At 48.7% G+C, this 21,992-nt stretch overlaps 1 protein-coding gene across 10 annotated transcripts in view; it reads left to right on the top strand.

Annotated features, from left to right (window-relative positions):
- The window catches only part of Megf11 (multiple EGF like domains 11), a 328,437-nt gene that overhangs the window by 283,579 nt on the left and 22,866 nt on the right, over nt 1-21,992 (top strand). For all 10 annotated transcript variants that reach the window (XM_026779412.1, XM_026779411.1, XM_026779413.1 and 7 more), the window contains exons 11-15: nt 12,046-12,166; nt 13,003-13,166; nt 14,144-14,246; nt 19,504-19,650; nt 20,103-20,237. In XM_026779412.1, coding sequence (XP_026635213.1) covers nt 12,046-12,166; nt 13,003-13,166; nt 14,144-14,246; nt 19,504-19,650; nt 20,103-20,237 — 670 coding nt within the window. The remainder of the gene's footprint in view (nt 1-12,045; nt 12,167-13,002; nt 13,167-14,143; nt 14,247-19,503; nt 19,651-20,102; nt 20,238-21,992) is intronic.

Here is a 21,992-nt window from a genome sequence, read left to right as displayed (position 1 = left end):
TGCATGGCTGGTGTGTGTGTGTGTCTGTCTCTGTGTGTGTGTGTGTGTGTGTGTGCGCGCGTGCATGCATGCATGTGCATGCATGTGTGCATGCACGCGCATTGTGAGTGCTGAGCCCAGCCCAGCCCAGCTGTGCTCCTCTCACTCTACACAGTAACCTTCAGATGGGGGCTATGAGGACCCCTGCCTTACAGAAGAGACTGATGTTCAGGGAAGCAAAGTGACCTTCCCCTGTACATGATAGCTGAACTTGACACTGTTTGAAGCCAGAACCTGTTTTAGCCTTGAGTCCACACTGCCTGAAGAAGAGAGGGCTGTGATGGAGAGTTCTCATTGGCTAGAAACCTTCCCAAGCCGTTAATAGAAAGGACAAGTGACAACACGATGTCTCAATCAGAGCCAGGTGGCTTCCTGGGGAGGTAAGTCGGGTGCCACTGCATCTCTCAGATGAGAAAACCGACTTGCAGGGTGCACCTGCCCAAGACCATGTGACCATGAGTACATGGAGGGTAAGCAGCTAGGACCCTGGGCTCAGGGCCCCTCAGCCAGGCTCCTCTCCAGTCAGTGCTGAGGACTGGACCAGCCAGGAGTCTAGCCGGGCTCCAGTCCTGCTTCTGCACCTGCTCACTATTAGACATGGCTCAAGTCACTTCATTCTTCTGCGTCTTACCTTTATCTTCTACAAACCTGACCCTGGTCCCCTGCGGCTGGCATACCTCTCAGAGGGACAGGGGATGCAGCAGGGAATGAGGAGGGTACACAGGCTGCAACCTGAACCCCAGCAGGCCCGTGGCCTGTGACACAGAAGAACAGCTGAGACTGTGAACTCCATCTCCAGCCCTGACCCCACACCGTAGCCCTGCTCCAGCCTTTTCTCCCTAGCAGTAATCTCTAGTAATCCTATTTGTAAGAGGAATCACACCCCAGGAGGGGATGGGGTTCCTGCCAGAGATTCGGTTATGCCTGGAAAACGAGAGATGCTGTAGAAAAAGGTGATGAATAAACAAGAAAACAGAGGGCAGAACAACCTTGTTGGTGGGGGAGCCCTGTAATCCAAGTACTAGAGAGGCTGAGGCAGGAGGATTGTGGAAGGCTCAAGGCCAGCCTGGAATAGAAAGGCCCTGTTTTATAAAACAAAAGTTCTAAGGAGTAGGATGTAATTTCTTGAACCCAGCTCAGAGAAGGTATCTGAGGGGCTCTCAGACCATCATGCCCTGAGCAGGGGTGTGGGAAGACAGTGAGAGACAGTGTGAACTTAAATGTCTGGGCCCTAAGACCTGGGTGGGACCCGAATTTAATGCACCAGACAAAACGGAGCCACTGCAGCCTAGAGCAGGGGGATGACAGCATGGAGCTGGCCTCGACCTCACTCCTGCATATAAGTAGGTGATGGTAGTGTAGCCCCAGAATTCAGTTGGTGCTGGATAAGTGCTACATGCAATAGGCACTCAGTTGATGCTGGGCCCCTTGCCTCCACTGTCTGTGACTGGACAGAGCAGAGTGTGCCCCTCTCTGCTGGGTGCTGAGGCAGGGTCCTCTTTGAGCCCCCTCTGCTCATGACTGTGGGGTGGTAGGTGAGGAGGCAGGTATTCTGCAAACTTGAGGCAGTGCGGGGAAACTTGGCCCTTTCCTTGCATGTGGATGGGTGGTGGAAGAACATTCTAGGCCTGGTGTCATAGGGACCCAAGCAGGATGAGTCTGGGAGCAGACACCAGACAATGGGCAAATGAGGCACACTGGGGCTGGGACTGAGACACAGCCACTGCCAGGATGCACAGCCTCCTCAAGGCCTTCCATGCTGAATGCCCCCAGCCCTTGTCCCTGGGGTGCCCATCACCCTCTGCAGTTAGATAGACAAACAGCTTGGATAGGTCCTGCCGGGCTCAGAAGTGTCTTCCTCCATCCCAGCCTCCCTGGGCTTGATGCCCAGACCTGTACCCCAGCTTCCTTACAGACCGGCACCTCTCTGTACCTGTGGCTTTAAATCATAACCAGGTCCCTACAGGTCAAGCCCAGATACCTGACATGCATATAACAGCTTACTGCATGGTTCCAGCACCTGCAGAGCACACAGTTTATGGGCCAGGGACCGGTTGTTTCCATTCTACCACGTGAAACAGCAGGCTTAGATCGTATCCCTATCCCTAGCTTTCTCCCCAGCTCCGGCAATATATATGTTCATCTGAGGCATGGAGTGCACAAGGCACATGTGTGTATTAATCCTGTGACAGTTATTGGCAGTATAAATATTTTCACACACACGCACATGCACGCCTGCACACTAACTAAAAACAGTCCTCAGAATATCTTCAGGGAGAGGTATAGCCAGGCATGCCCCTCCTCTGCTAGCCTCCTTCCTCCACAGTCCACACACACACATTCTCAGATCTTCTAATATCCAACAGGGCCCTTCTCAGACATTTAGAGACAAGTCTTTTTGGCGCACGCCTTTAATCCCAGCACTCGGGAAGCAGAGGCAGGCAGATCTCTGTGAGTTCGAGACCAGCCTGGTCTACAAGAGCTAGTTCCAGGACAGGCTCCAAAGCCACAGCGAAACCCTGTCTCGAAAAACCAAATGAATAAATAAATATGCCAAAGGTCCTCTGTTGTTTTTTTGAGACTGGGACTCAAGTAATCCAGGCTGACCTTGAACTCACTAAGTAGCTAAGGATAACTGAAATCCTGATTTCTCCCATCTCTACCAACCAAATGCTAGGATTAACGGTGTGTGTCACCACTACTTGGTCTGTAAGGCTGACCAGTGGGACTGTTTTACTCTCTGATCTTCAGGCAAGCTTTATTTATTAAAATATAAATTAAATATCACTACAATTCCCCTTTTTGTCTAAAATAGAAAAGAAGGCTATAACTAATATAAAAAATTATACAGTAAGTGCAAGGACTATATATAATATATACAGGCAATAAATATATCAACAAAGTCTAGTTCATTTGCATCTGACAAATTCAGAGAAAATACTCCATATCTATCCTATCTTGTACCTAATTTACTTTCTATCATAACTTGCTTTTTGCATCAGGCAAACAAGGAAAACTATAACTATCTAGTCTTCAACTCTCTCAGAGACCTAAGAAAGAAATAATATTACCAGAGTAAGCAGGAAGTATGACCAAGTGACTTCCAAAAAATATGAGAAATGACAGCAACAGTAGGCTGCCTGGACAGTTACCCAAAGTTCCTCTACAACATTGGGGCATCCATCTTTGGCCTACAAGCCTAGCATAACCAATAGACTTTTCTGTGAAGCAGGAAATTCTGAAGGGCTGTCCCTCTACAGTGTTTGACAGTCACTTTCTTTCGTGTCCTGCTTGCTAATTAGAACAACATAACATCAGCAGTTGAGGTAATGGCATTTTCTTGCCCAGTGGCTTACATTTGCCACAAAGAAAGTAAACTCCATGTGGAGATTCTTTAATGTCCATCATCTTCTCTGAAGTATATTGGTGCTGCCAGGAGCAGGCATGTCTATTGTCATAAAAAAAAAAGAGTCCATGTTATTAAAAAATCTTAAATGCCATCTTCTGTAGATCTTTGAAGTATTTGAAGATGACCTGTCTATTAAAATGTATTTTTTGACCTTGAAAACATACCTAATGTGACTACAAGTTCAGTTATAAAATGTGACTAATTACTAACCTGCATTTCCTTATTATCCTAAGCAGTTGGTAATAATAACTTTCAAAGACTAGAAATTTGCCCTATGTTGTTAAATGAGCTGTATAGGCACCATACCTTGAGCAAGATTAGACATGTATGTACAGAATGTTTTAACAATATTAATCTCAAATTTGTATCAATATACAAAACTCGTATACAATATATGAAAGTTCAATCAAATGTAAAACATTTAAAACTAGTAGTTGCTTTCTAAACGTAGATTCAACAATCTACCCTTTTATCCCATCACATCTATATTCCTCTTTTTTCTTTTCAAAACAAGAACCTTGAATCTAATTTCCTTTGTTTAGCTTTTTCCTGATCATTACTAATAATAACTTGTAACTGACCCCCCTAAACAATGACAAATATCCATAGTTCATTGAACATCCAAAAATCACCCACCCCACCTCTTGGGAATGTGGACATCGTATTCTTAAATTTACTTCCTGCTGTCTGAGGGTGACAGCATCTTTAGGGGATCCTAAAAAGAAAAATTTGGATTAATTGTCAAGTCCTGGGAGAGGTAGCTGTATCATTTTTTTGTCCAATCTATACATAATGGGAAAGTGCAGGGTTTGCCTCAAGTCCTGGCTAGAGTAGTCTGTTAGACTGGATCATCTCCGCTAGCCATCTCGAAATTATCCTGAGCAGTCTGTAGTCCAAAGCTGATCTTTAAGTGGTGCTATCAGCTGAATGGCATCATATGAACCATGTGGAATTGTTGTTGTGGGGCCCCATCTTCTTCCTATAGACTTTAGAATTTACTGCAGGAAAATTTGCTATTCACTGTGAAAAACTTAAACATTATTCATATTAAAATAGAAAGTTTGAATTTCGATAAATATATATTCAAAGAAATGTACCATGGAGAAAAATTAGTTATGGGGGGGGGATAGAATTTTTGAAAGCAGAGTTTTGATAACCTTAGTCCCACCAGCTGGCTCTCATGATATGAGACAGAAACTCGAATTTTTTTTTTTTAACAATGTGCTCAGATTTAGAGGAGAGCCACAGTCCAACTCCAAAGCCAGCCATTTACTTTCTAAGTGAGTCAGTACTACCATTATATTGAAAAGTAAAGAGATATGTATGCTCAGGTAGTGAAATTTACCCTGAAGAGAATATTGGTATCATAAGTCAGATTTCTCTTTGCTTGGTGATTCTTTCTAGATAACTATTTTTTCTTCTTTAGCCGTCTAGATGTCCAAGGTCTCCTGACTTCTCAAAGATCAGTTTTTTTCTATTTTCCTGCAAAGACAAGAACAGAAGCCTGTCACACCCTTGTGAGGTTTCTTATTATTTGTAGGATTGTCACCTCTGTGGATGAACTGTCATTTTTTCTTTATCAAAAGGCTTCTCCTTTTCAAACTAATCTTGGTTAATTTTGATGGTATACATAGCTTTCCTTCTCCTGTGGAAAAAGAATGAAACCCCATCCCCAACATAGCACATCTCCTGGTTTCCATTCTGAGCTCAACACATCCTTGAAGTACACCTGCTGATTTAATTCAGAAATTTTTTCTGTTGCCCAATATCTCTCTGTAGCTATTGTTCCTTTCTCATTAGCATTAAGGAACTTCAAGGTTAATAAAGCATTATGCAATCTATTTCTGAGGGTATTTATCATCCCTTTTTGTTTATTTAGCATAGTTTGATCTGATCTTTCTATAACTGCCTGACCTGTAGGATTGTTTGGTATACCTGTAATATGCTTTATATTATAATAAGCAAAATACTGTTTGACTTTCTAGAGACATACTCTGGAGCATTGCCTGTTTTTATTTATACAGGCATACCCATGAAGAGAAGGTTAGCTTCCTCTCCTGCCCAGCCCATCTGCCCATGGTTTCTCGTAGCACCCACAGCCTGCTGCCACCCTGCGTGGCACCCACACAGTTTCCCGCCCCACCTCCCACCCCTCTGCACCTTCCTATAGCCCCCTCGGTCCCTGTGGCTTGCCGCCAACTCTGCGTGGTACACGGGGACCACGGCTTCCCATGACTCCCGCAGTCCATGCACACCTGCTGCACGACTGCCTTGACTGGCACCTCTTTAACAAAAATGCGTTCCGTTTGCTTTTGAGTTCTGCTTAGATATTAATGCTACACAGGGCCTTTCTTTCTGCAATTATCCCACCTCCTCCAGCAAAAGTACATGTGGATAAATGCCAGGTGGGCATGACATTCCTCCTGTGATTCCATCCTCAGCGGAAGCCGGCTAGCAATAAAAACTAGCCATATCTGTGAGCTCTGGGTTTGGGAGGGACCCTGCCTCACTGAATAAGGAGATGATTCCTGACAACCTCTGGCTTCCACATGCAGGTGCATATATGTGCATGCACCATACATGTGCATGCAAAAGACATGCATGCATACATGCAGTGTGCACATATATGAAAAATGGAAGAAGAACAAAAACTACATATGGGCCAGGACAGTTTCTCTGGTTGCTGTTTCCTGGGGCCCCTCTGCTGAGCTCTGATAGGCAAGTAGGTGCACAAGCATATAAAAAACCGGTATATAAAGAACCCAGTTCCACCCCATATATTGCCTCCCACCCACTGAATGTGTTTAAAGGAACTCAGAGATGAATGTTCATAATTTCCTCCTTTGTATAAGGGAGGAGCAAACCCCTTCTGTCCTCTTTCTCCTTCCATGCCCAAAACCACTCACTAACCTCTTGACCATTTTGAGGAGAAAGGATATTCAGCATAAGAGGCCCGGCTGTTGATTCATTTTCCCAAACAGAGCCAAACCACAAAGCGGCATATTGCAAGGGAGAAAAAGTCAATAAGCAGCATTTGAAACAAATTTCATAGAACATACAAGTCATTAGGCACAGGGTCTGGGCCTGCTCTGCTAACTCGTACAGGGAGGCAGGCAGAAGGAGAAGCTTCGGTCTTTCAGGGGCAGCAATGAGGTTTCCATGACACCAGCAGCTCTCTTGGATTGAGTTCAGGATGTTAACAGCCCATTCTGCAACTATAATGAACAAGCCTTGGAGAGGACGAAGTCCACAGCCTCCTCCCATAGCAGAATGAAGACGCCAGTGGAATACCAGTGAGCTGCCCGCTGTGGGAGCCAGGGACAAGATCCTGTAGGTGGGGGCTTCTTCCTGGAAGTGCTTATGCACTAAAGAGATAGACTTCACACATAGGCAGCAGTGCATCTGGGTCAAGCCATGGGCACATCCTTTGATGTCCTATGGTTCTTAGGTGATAAATGCCCTGTGTAAACAGACAGGGAGACTCCGTTGGCAGGGGCAGCTGTGTACTGTTACCCATAGCAACGTGAGGCATTCTCCCAGAGACCTCCACTTCAGGAGAGCTTAGGATTCTTGGCCCCAGCAGAGAATTTCGGGGCCAGTCAGTGTTAACTGGGGATGGAGCTTAGTTTTGAAAGGATTTAGTATAGATTAAGCCTGAGCATAAAAGGGAAGCGAGACAAAAGACCATTACTGAAGTTGTCAGGGTCAGTGTGTAGTCTCCGTCACCCATCCTCAGGGGGCCAACTAAATAGACGGGTGATGAGGTTTGTGTTAGAAGGCTAGACACACACACAGCTAGGCAGTCACGGTCAAGGGGTGGGGTACCCCCACCATTGTCTAGGCTCCTGCCTCCCTGCAGGCAGTCATGCTGTCAGAGCTGTGTAAGACTTCCTCCTGGGAGACATCTTCCCCCTCTGGACCACACCCAGCCTCAGTCTCTTCCTTCTCCCAGCCTGAGATTCCTGGGGAAGTCCCAATTTTCCATTCACAAAATTCCATCAATAAACAGTCTGATGGCCAAAGGGAGGCCACAGATGTCTCTTTAAAATACCACCATTCCTGCCAGGATAGCTACAGGGCCCTACGAGAACAGTGGGAAAGTGGTCTGCGATTCATTTTTATGCATCATTGTCGTTGTGTATGCATGAGTGCCGGTGCACAAGTGCCACAGTGCATGTGTGGAGGGCAGAGGACAACTTTGCGGAGTCTTGTCTCTCCTCGCACATTCATGCAAGTTCCAGGATCAAACTCAGATGGGCTCACATGGCAAGTGATTCTACCTGCTGAGACTTCCCTGGGTATGTGTTTCTTAAGAGAAAGTCTCCCTTAAGCATCTTTGTGGTCATATATGTGGCTTGGGTGAGTTCTGAAGTTGCACTGTTCATAGGGTTTTAAGAAATTTGGGGTATTTGTTGTTGGTGGCGGTGATGGTAGTTAGTTGGGCTTTGTCCTTCAGTGGATGAGACCATAGCGTTCTCCTGAAGAGCACTGGATAGGAATGCAGGCTGATAATATAAAAACACGGACCAAAGGACCGAAGGAATCGGTACTGTACTAGGTTTGATACAAGGATATTAAGACACATCCCTTTATCATAAACGAGGTGGTCTCGCTTGTGAGAGTCCGAAAGTTTCAGTGTTTGTCACTGCTTTGGTGAACTGCCTGATTATTTCCAACTCACTATTACAGAAAACAAATTTTGTATGGTCAGCAAAAAAGTAGAGGTGACAAAACCATGGGTCTCTTCTGGGCTTTCTTTCTCCTGCTCATTCAAGGGATAATTCATTAGTTCCTGATGGGATACAGTCCATCATGGCGGGGAAGGCATGACAGCAGGAGCGTGAGGCCGGCTTGGCAGACAGGAAGCAGAGTGACCACACTGCATCTGCAATGGGAGCATTGCAGGTTTCCAGCTGAGAGAGCAACTCTCAACTCAAAGGTCAGGCTGCAGCCCTCCAGTGTGGCTTCTTACTAATGGAACATTCTTATCTGAAACGTTCATGTTAGTCAGGCAGTGGTGGCACACACCTTTAATCCCAGCACTCGGGAGGCAGAGGCAGGCAGATCTCTGTGAGTTTGAGGCCAGTCTGCTTGCGAGTTCCAGGGCTGGCTCCATAGCCAAACCAAAACCAAACAAACAAAAAACTGTCCACGTAAAAGGAAGATTTTGCAAGCACATGTGAAGGAGACCGCAATGCCCATGTAAAGGGAACGCTATGTGTAGGCAATCTTCACAGCAAGTTTTGTAACTTGTGATGGAATTCTTGACTCTCAGTGGGTGAGAAACTTCAAACAGACTCTAGAATGAGGCTCCCATCCTTCTTCATGTGCCCTTGATTTTCCCACATCCTCCCTCTTCTTTTAAGAGCTTGCTCTGTAGATCAGGCTGGCCTCAAATTTGCAGTATTCTTCAGTGAATGAGACCAGAGATGTTTCCTGAGGAGCACTGGACAGGATTAAAGGCTGACAATAGAAAAACATAGGCAGAGGCTGGGCCCCAGATCATCCTGTGCCCTGGAGCCTAGAACATGGCTCCATCCTGGCCCCAAAGCAAACATTTGTAGACTTGCTGACCTGAACGAGAAGCACGGGGAAAGAGCCTTGGCTGTCTGGTTCTGCCCACAGTAGAAGCCAGTGTGTACACACAATCCACCTGGATCAATTGTACATTTATCCAGGGCCATGACTTGGCAGAGTTCCAAACACTGAAGGTCTAACCTTGAATACAATCAAATTGATTCTTCAAAGTAGATAAACAGTTCCACAGAAGTGAACAAATTTGCCTTGCACATGCTAGGCAAAATATTCAGTCACAGAGCCATATCCCCATTCCTCATTATTGTTATTATTATTATTTAATTAAAGGCTTTTAAAATTTATTTTTCTTGCCAGGCAGTGGTAGCACAAATCTTTAATCCTAGCACTTTGGAGGCAGAGGAAGGCAGATCTCTGAATTCAAGGCCAGCCTGATCTCCAGGGTGAGTGCCAGCATAGTCAGGGTTACACAGAGAAACCATATCTTGAAAAAAAATTATTTTTATTTATGTATATGTGCATCTGTATGAGTACATGCCACATGTGTGCAGGTGCTGCAGAGGCCAGAGATGTCATCAGATGCCTTGAAGCTCAAGTTACAGGTGGTTTGAGATGTTCGATGTGGGTGGTGGGAACAGAACTCGGGTCCTTTGGAAGAGCTGCAAGCATGGTTTACTACTAAGCCATCTTTCCTGTCCCCTTCCACACATTTTGTTTGTTTTGTTTCATTTCTTGAAACATTGTAGGGTATCCACCAGAGAAGACTGCTCCGCCATGGGTTTAAGCCAACAGAAAGCCTTTATTAGCTGGCCGGTGATGACTACACTGGATGTTTGAGATCCCAGTGTAGCCCCAAGCCTTTCTCAGGGTGAGCTTTTAAGCACAAAAAACCATGATCTGGGTTGACATACTCCAGTTAACAAGAACAGTTAGCTAGAAGCAGAACCACAAAGCCAAAGAGCAAGGTTAATACATTTAGAGCCGTCTCCATAACTATGGACATTAATGGGTTTCCTTTGTTTTAGTTTTGGCAGGTGGTTCTGTCTTCATACTGAGTTTTACAGCCTGAATGGCACTTCCATCATGGCATCAGTTGTGCTAAGGTCTGGGGTCTGTTACAGATGTAGAGACAGGTTCTCCTGTGACCCAGGCTGGCCTTGAACTCACTATGTAGTTAAGGATGACCTTGATCTTCTGATCCTCCGGCCTCACAAGTGCTGGGATCCCAGGTGTGTACCGCCATATCCACTTTAAGGGGGGATCGAACCCCAGGCCTAATGAATGCAAGGTAAACACTCTCGTCCCAGCCCGTGCTGCTACGTTGTCTTGCCCACATCAAGCTGTATCCTGGGCAGCCTTCATTGCCCCCTCAAGACTCAGAGGTCCTCACTGCCAGCCTCTGCCCTGTACCTTGATCTCTTACCTCCCCCACCCCAGGAGCTACCATCACAGCCAATACCCTGCATTGTGCCACCTGTGGGGCAGAGGCACTCATTCCAGCCTGTTGCTAGAAATCCGTGGCCCTCTGCTGAGCCCTGCTTTAGAATCTGGCCTTAAAGATAGCCAGCTTTCCTAGGAGCCCTGCTATCCTTGGACTGCAAACGGTTCATGACTGACAGAGATGCAATGTCCCCTCCTCCCAGGTAATTCTCTGGATCCTTTCATCCCCTGAGCTTGCTGACAGCTGGGGGAGGCCATCCATCCATGCAGCGGTTTCTTTGGTTACCTTCTGTCCACCTAGTCATCTTTCCTGACTCCACCTAGGGTTGTCTTAGCTTGGTATCCCCGTGTCCCAAAACGGCCCCAAGAGAGGCTAATTCACACCAAGTGATGTGGTTAAGTAGCCAGGCTGGGAACAAAGAGACCTCTGCTATTTTGAGCTCTGTGGTCTGGGCCATTACATGACTTTCTCAGGTAACTGCTTTTGTTGTCATGGGAAGAATAGGAAGTAATAGTTTGTGTGTCTGAGGTGTGGTAAGAATTAAAGGAGACCATGCGTGATCCCCAAAGAGCACTCAAAAGCCACTGTCAGTGCCCTCTGACCTCTGAGGCACTGACAAGTGGGGATTGGCTCTCTCTTCCATGTACCTTGCTGGTGAGAACTAAAACAGATTGAAATCTCATTTGGCACTGGCCTGTAATCTCAGCAAACTGGAGGAGGAGGCAGAAGGATCAAAGTTCAAGGTCATCCTCAGCTACAAGGTGTTTGAGGCCAGTCTGTAACACGAGAGACCCTGTCACATACCCCCACCCTTCTGATTCTCAAACCCCTCATTTCCTGACAGTTCCACTGATAGGCAGTACCAGGTTACAAGCTGTGCTGCTGAGACCTAACACAGACGCCTAGGGTGATGTTTCCAGGGACTTTGCCCATCCTAGAGCTCTGGTGTCCAGCCTGGGACGTCCTCCACCTGGAGAGAATTTCAGGAATCCCCATCTGTGTGCTGGCCTAAACCAGCACTGGCTTCTCTTCCAGTTCAAGCACCTGCCTCCACTTGAAATCCCAGAGCCAGCAGTGCCTCCTGGGGCTCTAGAGGAGGATCAGTTTCCTGCTTGTTCATTTCCAGTTGTCACAATCTGGTCCTGCGACTGTCGGGTCAAGGTCTCCATTCTCTTGCTGGCTGTAGAGAGCTCAACATCTTTATTGTTTGGGGGAGGATTTAGGGTATGTGCCTCTGACCTACCCTCTCTAATCGCTTGATTTAAAGACTCTGAGATATGAGGCCTGCTTCCATGATCCAAGTACCTTAGTTTCCCTGTCTCGAGGTCCTCTGTCACATCTGCAAAGTTCCTTTTGCCACATAACAGAAGCAACCAGGTAAGGTGGTACACGCTTTTAACATCCCCCACTCCCATTCCACCCCCAATTACCCCCACCAATTTTCAAGTAGAAGCAAGCAGATCTCTGTGTTTGAGTGCAGCCCTGGCTACGCAGTGAGACCCTGTTGTAAAGAAGAGTAGGTGCTAGGAATGAGAGCATAGGCATTGGGAGGGGCACTATGCTGCCTCCGTAGCCACCCAGACTGGGATCCTCATCTCACACCCAGGCCCTCTTTGTGCAGGGAGAAGTGTGTGCCATTCCCTGCGCTGCTGGGACCTATGGTCCCAACTGCTCATCTGTATGCAGCTGTAGCAATGGCGGCACCTGTTCCCCTGTGGATGGCTCCTGCACTTGCCAAGAGGGTAAGTTTCCCTTCCGATCTATCCCCAGGCTCAGGTGTGCCAACAGCTGAGGGTCACAGGTGGGGCACCACTCAGGGTCAAAGGGTCTGTGCAGGTCAGATTCCAGCCCAGGAGAGCCACAGCTGGAACCAGGAGACAGGAGTGTAGGGGGTCTCCTGGGTTTGGAGTTGCTGAGAGCACGGAGAGAGAAAGCAAGCCACATGGGCGGCCGGGACAGAATGGGGAGACCGAGTTCCCTGAGCCTGGACAAGAGACTTGCCCGGTGGGAACTAAAAGGGCTTTGTGGAGATGCTGGAGATCCACAGAGACACGGCCACTGTCAAAGGCCTGCCCACGCAGGGAATGCCGGTCACACCTGTCATACCAGCGCGTGGGATGCAGAAGTGGGAGAAACTGTAGGCTACAGAAAAAAAGTGCTCTCTGAAAAAGCTTAGGAAGGTCCAGCCCGAGGCAAGGAGAAAGGTGCACCTGGCTCCTTCCCCACTCTGGCCTTGGGGGCAGGTCTCCCTCAGGAAGCCTGCCTGGAGGCAGCACTGGGAAGCAGGGTTCTGCACTCCCTGAGGGGTAGCCTCCTGCTTGAGGGAACAGAGGAGGGAGGGGTTCAGTCCTGGAGGCAGAAGCAGTGAAAGACTTCAGAATGGAGAAATGTTGCTGAATCCCACCCATGGCCGGGGAGGGGGACACCCCAAAGGCCAGTGCCCTGGCCCAGTGGGCCCATTCCAGGCAGCAGAAATGGCGTGAACCCTGTGTCAGGGAGGGCGATCTAGGCAGCCGTGACGACAGGACTCCTGCCTGTGCTGGGCATGACGAGGTGATACCTTTTGCCCTCTCCCCAGGGTGGCAGGGCCCGGACTGCTCCCTGCCATGTCCCAGTGGGACATGGGGCCTGAACTGCAATGAGACTTGTGTCTGTGCCAATGGGGCAGCCTGCAGCCCTTCTGACGGCTCCTGCGCCTGTACCCCAGGCTGGCTGGGGGACTCCTGTGAACAGCCCTGCCCAGTGAGTACCCACCTTGGACCCTTGGGCCTTCTCCAGAGAAGGGGGGCTACATGGTCCATAGAGAAGAGCTCTGAGTCAGGAAGTGTTAACCTGTGTGGCCTCTTCCTACCCTGGGCCTCAACCTTCCCATCTATAAAATGGCCACTTAGACAGAAATGCGGGAACGTTGCTGCTCTTACAAGCTGAACAGATTGACTGGCAGCTACAGAATCGACCCCACCAGGGCACTCCCAGTCCCCCCTCCCAAACAGCAGAATGGCTCTTTCCAGGTAGCATTTGAGTTGCAATCTGGTCACTGTAACTACTAGGGATGGGGCATAGAACCAAGCCATTCAGCGGCAACCCCAGCTCAATCACTGAACCTGAGGCTGCTAGACCAACTGATGAAACTGAGTCTGGGTTTCCCCTGCCTCCTTGAGTGTGCTTCTCCAGCTGCTTCCCATTTTTCAAGTGAGACTGAGTGGAGCCATCCTAGAATATTGATGTGAGAATTAAGAGAACAGGACGGGTGGCGCGGGGGGGGGGCACTTGAGACCTCGTGGGCATGCGTTTCTTTCCCCAGTGACAAGATAGGCAATCCTCGGTCTGTGTGTGGGACAGGTGTGTCACAATTAACAAAATATGCTTTGTTTTGTGAGAGAGGATCTCTTGAACTCATGGCAATCCTTCTGCCTCCACCTGCCGATTGCTGGAGTGACAGGCAGTCTTTTCCCCACCACGCCTGTCAACAACCAAGTGCATTTTAATCTATAATTTGAATGACACCTGAAGGCGATCATCACTTCCGTCTCTCCTATTCCTATAATTTAACCAGGTGATCATTTGCAGAGACGTTTTCACAGCCCCGCTGACACCCACTCACAAAGCCTCACTGTGTCCCAGTCTCTCCCCTCTGGACCCCCCTAAGAGCTGATGGAAGTGTGAAGACCTCTAGGGGCCGAGGTATAATTGTATTTTTCTCTCCCTCTTCCCCACAGGCTGGCACGTTCGGGCTGAACTGTAGCGAGCGTTGTGATTGCAGCCATGCCGATGGCTGTGACCCTGTCACAGGCCACTGCTGCTGCCTAGCAGGATGGACAGGTAACCTCTGCCCTGCCACTGCCCGGGTTCTTGGTTTTCCTTCCCTCCTCGTGATGACTCATCTACCAGTTTCTTCCTGCCCTCACCTGCTCCCTTTCAGCCCAGCACAGAGATGTTTATTTAAAACATACGATGCTGAGACTTTGTTCTCAGGACATGTGTTCATTTCAGGGCCAACAGGTACTCAGCCTGTGTATAGAGAGCATGGCACTTCAGAACCTCAGTTCTGCCGGGCAGTGGTGGCGCACACCTTTAATCCCAGCACTTGGGAGGCAGAGGCAGGCGGATCTCTGTGAGTTCTAGGCCAGCCTGGTCTATAAGAGCTAGTTCCAGGCCAGGCTCCAAGGCTACAAAGAAACCCTGTCTTGAAGGAGAAAAAAATAAACAACAACAACAAAACGGAATCTCAATTCTTCACATCTGTCCGAGATGGACAAACCCTGCACTTCTCTCCAGCCCGTTGATGCTAAGGGACCCGTCTCTCATCTGGCCTACCTTCACCTCCTGGTTCACCTCCTGGTCGGTCTCAGGCCTTCCATCTTGCCCGGGTGAACCCACTCTGCACATAGTGAACAGAGGGAACCTCCAAACCAGTCTTTCTCTTTGTGATTTGATGGAACTGATGTAAAAGATCCTGGCCAGGCACAGTGGTCCACACTTATAAACCCAGCACTCAGGAGAGAGAGGAGGGGGAGCAGAAGTTCAAGATCATCCTTGGCCACATAGCAAGTTTAAGGCTAGCTTGGGCTACATGAGAATTCTTGTCATAAGGCCCTACCCCCTGTGATGTAGGCCTGCCCAGCTCCTCTCTTCTGCCCTATTTCCATCACTTGGTCATTCCAAACACCTGGGTCAAAGTAAACTTTATGCAGTTTATTAAAGATAGATCTCATTGTGTAGCAATGTCCAGTCTGGAACTTACTATTTAGCCCAGTCTGGCTTTGAACTTTCTGCATCTCCTATCCCAGTCTCCCAAGTGCAAGGATTGGTTTATGGGCAAGTTCCACCAGGCCCTGGTCACTCTCCTGGTTCCTCACCTCTGCACCTGCCCTCCCTCTCCTCTTGATTGCTCTCCATCTTACTCAGTAAATCCCTTTTCTCTTCTTCATTTAAAGAGGTAGACAAGTGTTGTGTCACTGGGTCACACCTCTAGCCCTGATAACTCTCTCCCTTACACCCGATGAAGGTTGTCTATGATTACCTGCCTAGGACTAAAGAGCCCCGTTTATAAATTCTGGTGACCCAGGTCTGTCCTCTGTAGCCCTCACCATGGGCCTTGGACTCGGATTTGAGTGACTGTGTGTATAGCAGGCCTAGGAAGGTATCTGCCTTACCCACCCCTGACCCACTGTCTGCCACATACTGAGAGAAGAAAACCAGGTTGCTAAGCCAGGACCCCAGCCACACCACCTTGATGGAGGAAGGTCATTGGTTAATTAAATAAAGAAGCTACTTGCCCTGATAGGTTAAAACAGGTGGGAGGAGTAAAGAGAACAGAATACTGGGAGGAAGAGGAAGTGAGGTCAGACTCGACAGCTCTCCTCTCGGGGGCAGATGCCTCAGAGAGACACAATGCTCCACTCTTGCGGGCAGAGGCGAGAGCTCTGCTCTCTGAGGCACACGCGATGAAGCTCCAACCCAGGATGGACGTAGGCTAGAATCTCCCTGGTAAGCCACCTTGTGGGCTACAGCAGATTATTAGAGATGGGCTAGTCCAGGTGCGAGAGTTAGCCTAGAAGAGGCTAGATAGAAATGGCCAAGCAGTGATTAAATGAATACAGTGTCCGTGTAATTGTTTCGGGGCATAAGCTAGCCAAGCGGCTGGGGTGCTGGGGACTCAGCTCCACCGCTCCAACTACTACACCACCTGGGCTTGTGAACCTTGGCAAGTCCTCTACTCTGCATGGCCCGAAAGCCTCCACCCAGGAAGCATAGACAATCGGAAGCCTTGTGAGGAAACTTGGGACTACTTTGAAATTTCTGTGATGGGTACTGTTACCTGCTCAGTACCTGGCACCGTGACCAGTGACATAAACCACAGTACAGGAAGCTCTCCATAGCGGTGCACAAGTCAGTGACCATGGCCTGATGATCCCACTGTTTTCCAGCTGGGGAAGTTTCCAATAATCATTCCACAGGATTCTCCCATCTGTATTCTGACAGCCAAAGGCCAGGGACATCCCTCTACATTATGCCAGGTCGAGGTTCCCTTGCCCTGCCAGCTACCCCTCAGTGTGCACCAAGGCTCCAGCCTCCTTGCTGTCCCCAACACTGTCAGCTACAGCCCAGTGGAAATCTACTTGAAATCTTCATTGCCCTAATTTTGACAGAGCTGATCTGATTTTAACGACACCTACTTTAATGACGATGCTTACAAACCTGGCTTTGATGGACAGTCTCAGCCAGGCCTCCCCTGGCTCCACAGCCCATTTCTCCAAAGGTGGGCTGAGGCTTCTCAAACAGGTGAGATGTCTTGAGATGTCATGAGGAAGGCCAGAAAAGACAGGGAGGGTGAGGGGTGGAAACTGGGCCTCCCATACAGTGAGCACCCCTCTGTTTCCTCTCCAGAAACCCTGCTCACCTCCCCACCTGGCCTGGGCTTACACTCTGCCCCCTCATGATAGTTCTACCATAGCTTATTTACCTTGCCTTGAACATAATAGGTGCTCACAGAAATGCTTCTTGAAATCCATTGAAGAACGTCATCTGGTTTGAGCACATACGGAGAGTTTAGACATCTACTCTGGCTCTTCTGCAGCTAAGGAGGTGTCACAATATTAGTGTCAACACGAGGGGAATCCCAGGACACAGTCTGGGGAGAGGGTATTCACTTAGTAAGTTATCTAGCATGTAGCCCAGGTTGGCTCAAACTTGCTAAGTAGCCAAGGGTGACTTTGATTGTCTGAAACTTCAGCATTACAAAGACGTCCAGGTGGGGTGTCTCTGCTGTGAAGAGCAACTAGGTCAGCAGGGATGATTTCAGGATGCCATTGCCCCCTTCTGGTTCCTGGCAGGGGAGGTAGGAGCTAGGTATATAGAACAGTTGTAACAGGCAGGTACAGCTGTTTGGACTCTTGGGCAAACACGTAGGAAGGCTTCCCAGAGAAGGGCTTGCTGCTGGGTGACTGCCCATTAGGACATGGAGAGGAGCTCGGAGCACCTCCTCCAGGAAGGAAGGGAGGACTTGGGAGTTTGTTTTCATTTTCCAGAGAGAGAACGAGACTGCAAATAAGAATATGAAATATACATGTATGCGTGTATGGGCACGTATGTGGGGAGGATGCATGTGTGTGCATATGCACACAGAGGCCTGGGGCTGATGTCAGAAATTGTCCCCAATTGCTCTTCCCCCTTTATTCACTGAGACAGGGTCTCTCAATTGAATCAGAGCTCACCCACGTGACTAGTCTCACCAGCCAGTTTGTTCTGTGGAATCTGGTCTCCACTTTCTGAAGTTGGAACAAATTACAGATGGTCGCTTTTAACCTCTGAGCCATCTCTCCAGCCCTGCGCCGTATTCTGTATTGTAAGTTGTCTCCACATGACATAAAGGGTGTGGAAAAGGCTGTAACTTGGTTGGCAGAATGCTCACCTGGCATGCACAGAGCCCTGAGTTTCAGTCCCAGCCCAGCACAAAACCAGGCATGGTGATGCATACCAGCAATCCTAGCATGGGGAGGTGGAAACAGGAGCATCAGAGCTTTAAGGTCATCCTTGGTCCCAGATGAACAACATGAACATGGACAGGAGGCCGCATAGATTATATGATCATCCTTGGATATTGGTTTCTTTCATGAATACAGAGGGTCAACCACAGCTATAAAGGGGAGACTGGAAGAGGTACCCAAAATCTTTAAACTACTTTAAACCTTTCCCAAGCTTCAATTATAATCACCCCACATTCCCCGGTCTGCCTCTCAACCCCCCGAAACTCCACGGGAGAAACTATCAGCAAGGGAGTGGGGGAAATGACGCACCTGCCACATGCTTCCTGGCAGAAGCCACTACCCATTTTTCAGGAAGTGATACCTGAAACCCTCCATACCCCCCCCCAGCAGGTCAAAATGCAAGGCAAGGCACAAGAAGGGAGGTTATTCCCAGTAGTGGGGGAGGAGGCCAGCAGCACCCCTCCCTGTCTCGCCATCCTGACTGACTCACCCATGTTCCTCCCTCTCCTTCAGGTAGGCCGGGAGAGCCTCAAAGGCTTGACTGTTTGCTGGATCTTCTTCCCTCCTGTTGCTCTTTCTTAGTCCCTGTCCTTCTAACAAGGCAGACTTGACTTTTAGACTAATCCTGCGTTGCCTGGAGCCTCTGAAGCTCACCTTCCAAAGACTGGCTGGTCCCCTGGGCCTGCTCCAATCACCTAGCACACACGTGTCAGGATGCCACTCTGCCTGGAAGGAATCCCCACCCTGGCTTTTTAAAATTCCTCCTTAGCCTCCAGGCTGAAATCAGCCCAGCTCAAATATTCTCTGAGCTCAGAGGGACTTTAGATCTTGCTCCCTTTTTTACTGGGCTATTCCATCCGTTTCCCTTTAGGTTGCTGTTTGTCAAATCAAGGGTCAGTTATTAGCATGTCTGAGGTACAGCAAGCAGTTTTGGTTGCTTTTATATATGTGATTATGTGTTATAAAGTGTGTATATGCATACACATATTTTCTATTTCTCTCTGGCTGGCCTTGAACTTTCTACACAGCTGATGATGACCTTGTATGACTTTGTATTTCTTTTTAAATTAAAAGTAAATTTGATAGAGATCATGAATGACAGCATCAGTATGATAGAGTGGGGTTGCTTGTGCCACAGTGGAGGTCAGAGGCCAACTTTAGAATCATTTCTCTCCTTACATTCTTATATGGATTTCAGAAATGGAACTCAGGCCACCAGGCTTTTGCACCAAGAACTCTGACCTGAGATGAGCCATCTCACTGGCCCGACATGCCCTTGATGCCAGCTTAGCTGTGGAGGTGGAGGCAGCCTTCTTTATCTGGTGCCACCAGCTCCTCTCTTGTTGGGCTCATCGAGCCTGCCAGGGGTCTGCCATTGTGCCATGTTCAAGTCCAAGCTATCCAGCCTTCTGTTGTCGCTCAGAGTGACTGCCCGTGCCTGGCCAGTTCCTTTCATTTCTGAGGACTCTGGAAGGGCATCGTCTCCTCTCAGAAGCCCTCCCCATCATCCCCACCTCCACTGGGTTTCCCTCCATCTCCCTCCTGCCCTCATCCACTACTGCTGATCTGCCTCTGTGTTTGGTTCGCAGGCATCCGCTGTGACAGCACGTGCCCCCCAGGTCGCTGGGGCCCCAACTGCTCAGTGCCCTGCAGCTGTGAGAACGGAGGCTCCTGTTCTCCAGAGGACGGGAGCTGCGAGTGTGCCCCTGGCTTCCGAGGACCCTTATGTCAGAGAAGTAAGGCCCCCACCCCAAGGATTTCTGATTTCCCATCCACTCAGCGCCTCCCAGTCAGAAGCAGTGCTAGACTGTAGAAGGCTGGCCTCTGGGAGCCAGGCCGCTCCCCATTTTGTGCCTTCTTCCCCTATACTGGCTGTTCTGTCCCCAAGTTCAGGGCTCAGCCTCTCGGTAGAATCAGGAGTAGCCACCAGTTCCTCTCTTCAAAAGATATGGACCTCCAGGTGTGGGGATCCCAGACTCCCTATTTTTTTTTTTACATCAAACATTTTTATTTTATTTGCTGTGTATGTGTCCACACCATGTGTAGAAGCCACAGATTGATGTTGATGTCTTCCTCAGACTCCCTATTTTTAAGGAGTCTCGCTTCACTGGGATGGGGGACCAAAGAGGTGACTAGGCCAGTTGTTCCCTACAAGCTTTAACCACCATCTCCCCTCCAACACCCTCAGTCTGCCCACCAGGGTTCTACGGCTATGGCTGCACCCAGTCTTGTCCTCTGTGCGTGCACAGCAACGGCCCCTGCCACCATGTCAGTGGCATCTGTGAGTGCCTGCCAGGATTCTCTGGAGCCTTGTGCAACCAAGGTACCCTCAAGTGGTGGGAAGGCCAGGGCAGGGAACCAAGGGGGAGAAAGAAGGGAGGGTCCAGGGGTTCTCTTCCTACACTGTTGGGAACTGAGCGGCACATACATGAAATGAGAAGTAGTAACTGTGCCGCTAAAGGCACGGGCTCAAAGAAGCTAAATGCCATGTCTATGGTCTGGCAGCTAGCGAGTGGCAGAAACAAATGCAGACTCCAGTATTCTTCTAAAAAGAAAAGCAGAAGACAAGCCAGGCATGGTAGTATATACCCATGTGATCCCAGAACTTGGGAGGCTGAGACAGAGGATTACGTATGCAGGGATAGCCTGGGCTACTTAACCTGCCTCAGAAAACCAAAACCAGGCCTAAGCACAGTTGGAAGAATGCTTGTCTAGTGTGCATGTGATCCATCTCAAGCACTACATAAGCTGGGTGTGGTGTCATCTATCCATAAGCCCAGCATTCAGGAAGTAGAGGCAGAAGGATGGAGAAGTCCAAGGTAATCCTTAGCTACATAGAGAGCATGGGGATAACCTGGGCTACATGAGACCCTGTCTACAAATACATAACAAGCAAACAAAAGGTAGGAGCATGAAATGAGCATTGGTACAACCAGAGTGGCCCTGAGCTAGGGCTGTGTGGAATGCCAAGTAGTAAAGGCAGAGATTTTTTTGAGGGCACAGAAGAGCCCAGTCTGTCATTGGCTCCTATCCCCCTCAGGTCAACAGCACTAATCCCTGGCCCCACACACTTCTCAGCTCAACCCCAGAATCTTCCCCAATGTCAACTCCAGGCCTCCAGCATACTGTATAGGCAGTGCTAAAGGAGCAAGGAAGTTTATTGTATCATACTCCCCCAACGAGCTAGTTTTCTGAGGGCGCCTCACTTGCAGCATTTACAGTGTTCCATGACATAAACATTTCTGCTATGGCAAATTCCAACACTATTGTCAAAAATCCCTCCACATTAGCCAGCATGGGAAGATAAGAGCTGGCCCCAGCTTCTACCATCCACAGCTCCCTGGGAGGCATCTGAAGCCTAGGGCAGTGTGACAGTTGGAGAGGGCCCAGGGATTCTGCAGGACTTTGGGATAACAGAACCTGGGCCTGTTAGTCTACAGCAGCAGGGAATGGGTGGAAGATGCAGCAACTAGAGATGGGGAGTGGGCCAGGAAGGCAGGCTCAGGATTACTTAGAATGGCTTAGGACATGGCTTTGCTTAAATGCTAGCTTGCAGAATTTATACTATAGTCAGTGAGAGTGAAGACATTTGAGAAGAATGTGAACTTAGAGCTAAAGGCAACTTCAAAGTCACCTAGGCAAGAACCTCACCTGGCCTGTGCTTAAACACTTCTTTCTCTTGATGAAGAGCTCACCACCTCCAGGGGAAACCATTCTTTTGATACATCATCACCGCTGAGCTGGGCTATTTTTAATATGCGCGAACAGAAGTTTGACTCCATGATGTGTTGAGGTCATAAGAAGTTTGGACCCCAGGGAAACATATGTGACAGTTTCATTTGCTTGTAACCCTCCTAGGATGGTTTAATCACCACCTGACAGGCTGAGGTTTATTTATTAAACATAGGAGACCCAGCCGTCAATAGAACCAGGCCCCGTCTAAATTAGGAGCTCCGAAGCCCGAGAAGGAATCCTCGCAGCCCATGCCGTCTGATTTATTACCCGCTGGCCTAATGAGTCTTTTCCACATATAGATCTAATGGAGTTGGCTATTAATGGCAACTGCTCTGGTTACGTC

The sequence above is a fragment of the Microtus ochrogaster genome, chromosome 5 (genome assembly GCF_000317375.1).
Source record: "Microtus ochrogaster isolate Prairie Vole_2 chromosome 5, MicOch1.0, whole genome shotgun sequence".
Classification (NCBI taxonomy): domain Eukaryota; kingdom Metazoa; phylum Chordata; class Mammalia; order Rodentia; family Cricetidae; genus Microtus; species Microtus ochrogaster.
This window is presented reverse-complemented; position numbering and strand designations above follow the sequence as displayed.